The sequence below is a fragment of the Euleptes europaea genome, chromosome 16 (genome assembly GCF_029931775.1).
Source record: "Euleptes europaea isolate rEulEur1 chromosome 16, rEulEur1.hap1, whole genome shotgun sequence".
Taxonomy (NCBI): domain Eukaryota; kingdom Metazoa; phylum Chordata; class Lepidosauria; order Squamata; family Sphaerodactylidae; genus Euleptes; species Euleptes europaea.
In genome coordinates, this window is record NC_079327.1 from 31,705,675 (window position 1) to 31,714,457 (window position 8,783).

Sequence of the window (8,783 nt, forward strand, 5' to 3'; positions counted from 1 at the left end):
GTGATAGTGAACTAAAGGTCAATGCTGATTCTATGGCTTTAGGCAGATCTTGAGAGGGGGGCATCTTGGCCATCTTCTGGGCATGGAATAGGGGTCACCGGGGATATGGGGCGAGGTAGTTGTGAATTTCCTGCATTGTGCAGGGGGTTGGACTAGATGACCCTGGTGGTCCCTTCCATCTCTATGATTCCATGAAATACATGATTTTGTCTTTGTGGCTATGCTTAAGTTACTAAAAATCAGTGTTGTCTGTTTTCAGGATTTCTTTGGCGTCAGCATGGTGGTCCCCTTATTAAGCCTTCATGTCAAGTCTTTGGGAGCGAGCCCGACGGTGGCAGGAGTGGTAGGTAAGCACATCCTAATGCGTTAATAAGCAAATAAGGAAGGCGAGTCTCTTGTGGCAACAGTCTCTCAACACCACTCAACCAATCTGCACTAGCGAGACGTCCTTCAAAAAATCTTGGTATAAAGACACAACTTGATTCTTAATTTAGCAAAAGTGGACCTTGGAATGTTTGTGTGCCCTACATGGGCCAGGTTTTTAAAAGGCTGTCTGTGCTGTCATAAGTTGTGATTTCAGGAAAGCTGAGCCAATGTGGCAGTCGAAGGACGTGACACTTGGACAGCGAACTTGCTTGGGAGACTTAATAGCGGTTCCCTGAGGGCAGAGGTTCCCAAACTGTGCTCCAAAGAGCACTTGGTGCTCCGCGAAACATCTCCTAGTGCTCCATGAAGTGATTGCAAAAAAAAATACTGCTGTCGTTTGGTTTAGTATATGGGTGCTAGGTGAAAATTAGTGCTCTGTGACGAATTTCTCTCCTGAAAAGTGCTCCATGACTCAAAACGTTTAGGAACCTTTGCCTTAGGATATCAGGGGGCTTGTAACCGACCCCTTGTGATGGCACTTCTCCAAACAGAGTGCCTTCCACCCTCTACCCTCTACACCTATCTCTCTCAGGTTTAGGGTTACAAGTAGGTCAGGCCATCACGTTTGGTACCCTTCTCATCTCTTTTAAAATATAGAGAGAGCCTTGACCATTTCCCCTCGCAGGTCCTCTCTGTTACTCAGAGACATCAGCAGACAAGCCCTCATTCACTGCGGGAGAGGGGGCTTCAGCTCTGTGCTGTTTTCTCAACCCAAAAAGCCCAGGGGTTGCTTTTTGCCCTGTTGCAGACAGCTTATGCACTGGATGTGACACATGGAGCCCCCTAAAAAGCCCCTATTTCATGTTGGTGAAATGATTTTGGGGTGGGGGAGGGTGAAGCCCCTTTCCAGCATCAGCCAATCACAAAATCAGATTTTGGGCCTGGAATTAGTTATGTTGCTGCCACCCTGGAAAATCCCCATTTTCTCTTCCTGTTTCATTACAAATAATATTTAAAATAATTTAGCTAGGAGCCTTAGTTTTATTCTCCCCACTGAGGCACCTTCAAGCAAACAGGAAACATTTGAGCACATCTCCTCAATGTGTTTCATATGGTAAAACTTGTATTTCCTGCTCTTCTGAAGTGTTTGCTATGATGCTTCCTTATTTATGTGTGCGTAAATATGTGCTGTACTGATATTGTGTCTTATCACAATCTTTAACAGGCAGATTCAGTTTAACTATGCCATCTGTTGACCAAGTTTGGCATGCAAAGAATAGCTTTTTTAGCAGCTGTTCCACAAAGGCAGAGGTGCCTTGGTCTGGAAGATTGTTTCTTAAGCTTCCTACCCTCGGATTGTCCTTTTCTTATGTGGTCATCTCTGTGCCTGTCAGCTGTGGAATTCCTAGGATTAAAAATTATACTGGGGTGCATCCTGTTTCCCTGGTATTCCTAACAAACTTGCTAAATAATGAGTTTATCCCAAGAAACTTTCTTTAAGGAACTGATCGGACCAGGAGAGGCAACCAAAGGCTACTATCACAGCTTGTGATGGGAGATGCTTGTTCCTCCATGATTGAAAATATGTTGCAAAACTCCTTCGTAGTTAAGTAAGATCATTAATATTTTGCTTTGTATGCATTTTGTACTTCTAGGATCTTTATATGGAGTACTGCAGCTCTTTTCCAGCACCTTGGTGGTAAGTTTGTTCCTGGACCTTTAAAAAGTTGCTGATTGTCAATGACCTGGAATAGACCCATGCAGTGGACAAAGAGTGTTGCATTTGAACACTCTGGGTTGTATCCTATCAATTCTAAGCAAGAGTCTGTCCTCCAGACAAAGACTCCTCAGCTTAGCAGAAGGGTATTGTAGACTTCAAGCCTGGAGTCATAGATTCAAGTTTTGCTTAGTTTCTTTGCTTCTTGGGCACCTACCTCCTATGACCACTGCATGTTTGTTATATAGGATACTGTGTAGGCTGAAAAGTACTGTGGAAGAGATACTGTGATGCCAACATCAACTATAATGGGCAGTTTGGAGCTGGATAAGCATAGAAGGCAAGATCAGAAAAGGCCTCCCCCCCCCCTTTTCTTCTTTCTTTAAATTGACCCATCTGCCACAAATGTTTGTGAAACCGCCATTATGTTCAAAAATCATGAGTGAAAACAATATAGTTTATAATATAGGGAATTGACTAACATCAGGTAACTGCTGTATAATTTATAATATAACATCAGGTAACTGCTGTATAATTTATTTGAAAGGATATTAGTTACATCACCATAAGTATTTATAATCATGTGTGTGTGTTAAGTGCCGTCAAGTCGTTTCCGAATCATGGCGACCCTATGAATGAAAGTCCTCCAAAATGTCCTATCTTTGACAGCCTTGCTCAGATCTTGCAAATTGAAGGCTGTGGCTTCCTTTATTGAGCCAATCCATCTCTTTATAATCATACTGAGAGCTTATAATCATACTGAGAGCTTATATGTTTATAAACATACTGAGAGCTTATAAAGAAATACTTATATATATTTTTCCTTTTCATTATCTCAACACCTTTCTGTACATACTGCCAACTTCACTTGTTCAGCCAGATAACACACAGCATTTTCAGCTGTTCTAACTGCATACATTGTTAATCAGTTCTATTTCCATTTTTCTTATAAAACCAAAGTAACATCTTAGGAAATAAAGACATTTTCACAATATTAATCCTATCAAAAAGTGAAATAGTTTTGATTATACTGCAATTTTTGCTTTATTTTTAGAAATCATCATAGGAAAAACTGAATGTATAAAACATTATTATCCTTAGATAAATCAAGTCCTAGCTCAGAATGAACATAGCTTCAGAAACAAGCTACTTACAATACGTAGTTGTATCTTTATCTGTTGTATAGAAATGATTGACAAATATTGGGCTACACTAAAATTATCATCGCAGAATACAAATGAAGATGGCTGATAACTTATTTCAGTTGTATATGTTCTCATATATTTAAAGGGAATCAATATGTAGACTATGTGAACTACTTATGGTAGACACATCTGTGATGAAAACACTTTTTCTGTTTTGTCCAGGGATATTGGAGTGATGTAGTAGGAAGACCCTATTGCCTACTTTCCTGCATTTTCTTCAGTGCAATCGGTTATTTTGTCCTTGGCATGTCCACCAATGTGTTTTTATTTGCTGTTGCCCGGATTATTGTTGGTAAGTAGCTGCTTGGCTATTTATGTCCATCTTTAGGTTGACAATAGGAATCATAAATCATTTCCAGTGCATTCCTAAGGAGAGTTACTCCAGTCTAAGCCCATTCATTTCAGTGGGCTTAGACTGGAGTAACTCTCCTTAGGAATGTACTGCTCATTGTATAGATGAGAGAAGAAGAAATCATGAATCACTAAATGCAGTAGAAGTAATCTGGCAAAAGTTAAGCACTTTTTAGTTCCATTTTCTCAATGGGGAAGCAATATTTCTTCTTCTAAGGTTCAACTTGGAAGGCTTTAAGGGGAGTGGATATGTTCATGAAGGAAAGGGCTATCCATGGCTACTAGTCAAAATGAATGCTAGTCATGATGCATACCTATTCTCCCCAGGATCAGAGCAGAATGCCTGTTATATTAGGTACTGTGGAACACAGGCAGGATGCTGCTGCAGTCGTCTTGTTTGTGGGCTTCCTAGAGGCACCTGCTTGGCCACTGTGTGAACAGAGCACTGGACTTGATGGGCCTTGGTCTGATCCAGCATGGCGTTTCTTATGTTCTTATATACCATATATATCTTTGAAAATGGCCTCTGCTTATATTGCTTATCTCTGCAGTCTGTGCTCTGTAATATGGACTTGATAGTTTGTGGCTGTATTACTTTTAAAACTTTTCTTGTTAACTTGTAGGGATTTTTAAACACACACACTCTGTTTCAAAAGTTCTCATTTCTGACTTGGTTTCCGAGAGACAGCGCCTTCTCGTCATAGGACGCTTCAACTCAGCCTCCAATTTTGGATTCATTCTGGGACCAGTGGTTGGAGGCTACCTTACTGAGCTAGAGGGTGGCTTTTACCTGACAGCCTTCATCTGTGGTTCAATTTTCATCTTGAATGCTGGTACGTTGTTTGAATTATTGCACTCAGTAGCTACTGGAAGCTGATAGTCATTTATAATCCTTGTAATTGTTGTTTTTAATGGAGAATAAAGTTGTTTGAGTAATGCAGATGTTTGAGATGGGTTGCATGCTGGATACATGCTGATGTGAAGCCACTGCCCTAGGCATGTGTTAAGCACATTGCTGGTGGCTGCTCAGAGTTGTTTGCAACCACATCGTTCATTGTACAATGCCAGTGACTCAGCTTAAAAATAGAAGATGACTCTGATTAGGACAGGGCTATTCTTTGACTGCCCAGAATAATTTCTCTGGTGCTCTGAAGTACCTTTTATCTATGAATTGGTGTTGCTGAATGTCTTAAGAGAAGACATGTTGATTGGCATACTCCATCCCTCACAAATCTCTTAGAGCCATTTTGTACTTTATGCAACACTTGTCTGGTCCACAACTATACTACTTGTCCATTGCATGTTCAGAAGAGATATACCCGTTGTACACTCTTCACATTCTCATTGCAGTGTTGGTTTGTCTATGGCAAGCAAACACAAGTTTTTTGTACAGTGGGAAGAGGGCTTTAGCTTCCAGTGTTCTACATTTTGGAAACAGTTTGAATAAAAGGGTGCAAGCCTCAACCGTGTTTCGTTAACCATTTTTGATGTTTCAATATTTCATCTGTGTGACTTTAGAGTTACCAGAATAACAGCCCCTTCCTGGGAATGGGGCCGAAACTCCATAGGAGGTGGCGTGACCTCGCCGTCGGCATAAATGCGTGTAATCATGTGATTACACACATTCACGCCGCCGGCAAGGCCAGTCCCACTGGCGGCTGAGCGACGTGGATTTGCACCTCCCCCCCTCCGTGGCACCGGCAACGGCGTGGAAAGGCTGCGCCTCTTCCCCACCGTCCCCGTACGCCTCAGCTCAGGAATGGGCTGTTAGTGTCTCCGTTTTCGTTGGGGGAATTAGCATGGAGACAAAGCTTTGCAAGAGTTGGGTAACCAGGATCTTTGCAGCCTTTTTATACGGGGATAATAAATGGGGTTTTATTATAAAATAGTTTCAACCACTCAGTATAAACATACACGCAATTCACACAAGAGCTAAAGAAAGTAAAAGGTGGAAGGGTTGGATTCTAGAGTATCGGTTTGGGTGATAATTACCAATCTTGAAGAGTGACATCCGAGTGAAAGCTGTAGAGGGGGAAATGAACCAGCATCTCCGGAAAGCGAGAGATCTTACACTCAAGTAAGGGGTGAGTGTTGGATCCAAAATCACACACACACTATGAATGCCATGATGGCTAATATTTATACCTCTAAATGAGTCCTGGGGCAATATGAGGAAACTGGCAAAGAAAGGTTTACCAGGGGCAAAGAACTTGATTGCTCCTCCAGAGTCCGAAGAAAAAGAGCGGAGAGGCTTAATGTCTCTCAAAGAAGAAGAGTATGTCTGTATGATTGCTTAATTGCTGGCAATTGCTTGGTATAGATATTAGAATGTGAAGGAATGTCTGAGGAGTTTCTTAGGATGGGTGTGAGTCAGACCAGAGATGTTTGATTCAGTCTCCTCTGAATGCCTGATTACTAGCTTGAGGGGATCAGATATGTGGAGAATAGCTAGGCTTGAATGGATTTTCTTGAATGGATTCAAGGTCCCTGGAAGATGGGTTCATCTCAGCGGAACAGTGCCCTTCTCTTGTGCCAGCCTTAGTCCCTCATGCACTAATGGTGCCCCAGGTAGCTGGAGCAGTCCGACCACTAATATTAGATCTCTTCTAGCACAGATAAAAAAGTTAGGTTGTATTTTTTCTAGCACTGCTTCCATAAGTTTGTATTAAAATAGTGTAAGCATAATAAACTTTATAAACTAGATTTTATATTATATATGGTAGCTGAGGGGCAGTGACAGTCAACTGAGCATTCTAGATAATCAGGTGCTGGATAACAAAGTGTGTACTGAGTTTTGTATGCCACCTTAGGCAATCTTTCTTAGAAAGCAGTCCAATACATGCTTGTAAAATAATTGGATAACGTTTCAGTAAAGGATTGGCATAGTCACATCATGGCTAAAAATTCTGTTTCCTTTTAATGCAATTTCAGGCCTTACAAGTTAGGTGACTATCCGCAGTGGAGAATACCATTTTGAATGACTCACATTTGCTTCATTCTGCTCCCTTGAACCAACCCTTTTCTTTCTTCATTTTACTTTAAAAAAAAACGTGTGAATGTTATCATCTCTCATTTGCACAACTGCATAAAGACTGGACACCGTCCCTAAATTTGTGCCATTTCCCTTCACAGGCCTTTGCTGGATGATGCTATCTGATGAAGAAAACATGCCTGGTAAGGGATGGATCAGTAGCAACAAGGCAAGGCCCTCAGCAGAAGCAGAACAAATCCTGCAGATTCAACCTGTGTCTTATGAAGCTGTAAAGTGTAATATTCTTACCAGATCGTCTTGGGCTGGGTTTGTATCGATGCCGAAGAATCTTAGCAACATTGCAAGTTCTGATCTGTGGGATATTTTTCTTGTACGACTACTGATGTCTATTGCAGTAATGCTGTATCACAGCAACTTTGTCTTGGCACTTGAAGAAAGGTTTGGGATGAAGCCTAAACTCACTGGCTACCTCATAAGCTACAGCAGCACGCTTGGAGTAGCTGCAGGCTTTCTGCTTGGACCAATCGCAAGACTATATCAGCACAATAACTATGCCATTTTATTAAGATCCACCATCCTCACTAGTTTGCTGTTAACGCTGTATTCTTCATCAGCCAGTATATGGACAGTGATCTTGTCCTCCACAATTCTAGCGTTTTCTACCACTGTCGGGCGTACTTGCATTACTGATCTAGAGTTGACTCTGGGCGGAAACCAGGCCAGTGGCATGCTCATAGGCATTGGCCAATCTGTGTCAGCTGTGGGCCGCACAGTTGCCCCTCTTCTCTCAGGAATTGCCCAGGAGTTCAGTCCATGTGGCCCCCCCAGTCTCGGAGCTGTGTTGGGGTTTGTTGCTGTTCTGATCATGTTTTTTAATCAACCACGATACTGTAGCAATAGGGATTCCAAACTGAAAGCTGCGTAGTGGGCCGTTTGTTGCAGACTTGAATGAATAGCCAAGCAGTTGAGATAAATGAGAATATGGTATCAGACATCTGAAACACTGAAGTTCCAATTAATTCTTCAGGAAGTATGTTGCCAAGTCATGTAGATCCAGTTATTTCTTGACCCGTCGCCTGGACAGTACTGCAGTGAGACTCACACAGCTAAAGATTGCTACAGCCTCTAGTGCGAACAGAAGGTGGTGCTGTAGCATTTTTTTTAAAGACAGAGTGACAGTCAAATTCAAATTTATTAATACGGTTGACTGACCACTTGCCAACACATCAAAAATTCCAGACTCAGTAGTTTTGCACCGCAGAATCACAGACATATAAAGGTATAAGATCAATAAAAGCAACCCCTGGTTAAAATTATCATCTTAAAACTGATAAAATTGTAAAATACTCTTACAATCATTTTCTAATAAAGTTCTGCGTATTTTAATAGCAACCACGCAGAACTTGGCAGTTTGGAGCATAAGCTGAGGGTCTTCTAATAGGAGCTTCTTTGCCAAAAGCTCAACTGACTCTTCAGGGAATTTACCAAGTAGGGGGGAAATAAGCTTTGATCTAACTTCGTGGTAGAATGGGCCAGAGTGACAGTCTGCAGCTCCTGTCTCCAAATGTTTGATACTACGGGTCGTTAAAGAGTTATTACAGTTGTGCAATACCAATATACCTGACATTGGAGAATAGAGCTCATGAGACGAGCCTCTGATTTGGAGATAAAATGAGATTTCAAAATACATGGTAGGTCCTGAAGAGGCGCAGTCAGTTGCTGGAATGGATGCAGGATGAGACGGAGGCCTTCCCACAGTGCTGAGGTCATTGCACATACTGCAAGTGGCACAGATACCTGGCTATATACAATTCGTGCACGTTTTCTTCACTAGTGCTTTCATCCTTGCTCTGGGACCATGTTAGCATTGCATGTTGTGCTGGATTCTTCCTGGGGTACAGCAGCCCAGGAGGTCACAAAGCCAGAGCTGAAATACACAGGAAGATTTGCTGGGCATTCCAGGGAGGTTCTCACACCTGCCTCTTTACTTCCTTTTACTTGGTTTTTGATGGTTGATTGTTCTTTCCAATGGTGCAAAGTGCCATGTCCCAAAAGGTGTCCCTTGTGCTTGCAATGGAGAAACAGAGCAAGGAAGAGGATTGTCCTCCCACAGCAACAGAGAAACTTGGGAAGGTTTGTGGCTGGAGCACCC

At 42.0% G+C, this 8,783-nt stretch overlaps 1 protein-coding gene across 1 annotated transcript; it reads left to right on the forward strand.

Annotated features, from left to right (window-relative positions):
- The first annotated feature begins 262 nt into the window (after positions 1–262).
- On the forward strand, positions 263–7,556 carry MFSD9 (major facilitator superfamily domain containing 9). Its single transcript, XM_056861886.1, has 5 exons — positions 263–347; positions 2,022–2,065; positions 3,451–3,580; positions 4,263–4,472; positions 6,772–7,556. The coding sequence occupies exons 1-5, from the start codon at positions 278–280 to the stop codon at positions 7,554–7,556; spliced, it is 1,239 nt and encodes a 412-aa protein (XP_056717864.1). The 5' UTR covers positions 263–277.
- Positions 7,557–8,783: the final 1,227 nt, after the last annotated feature.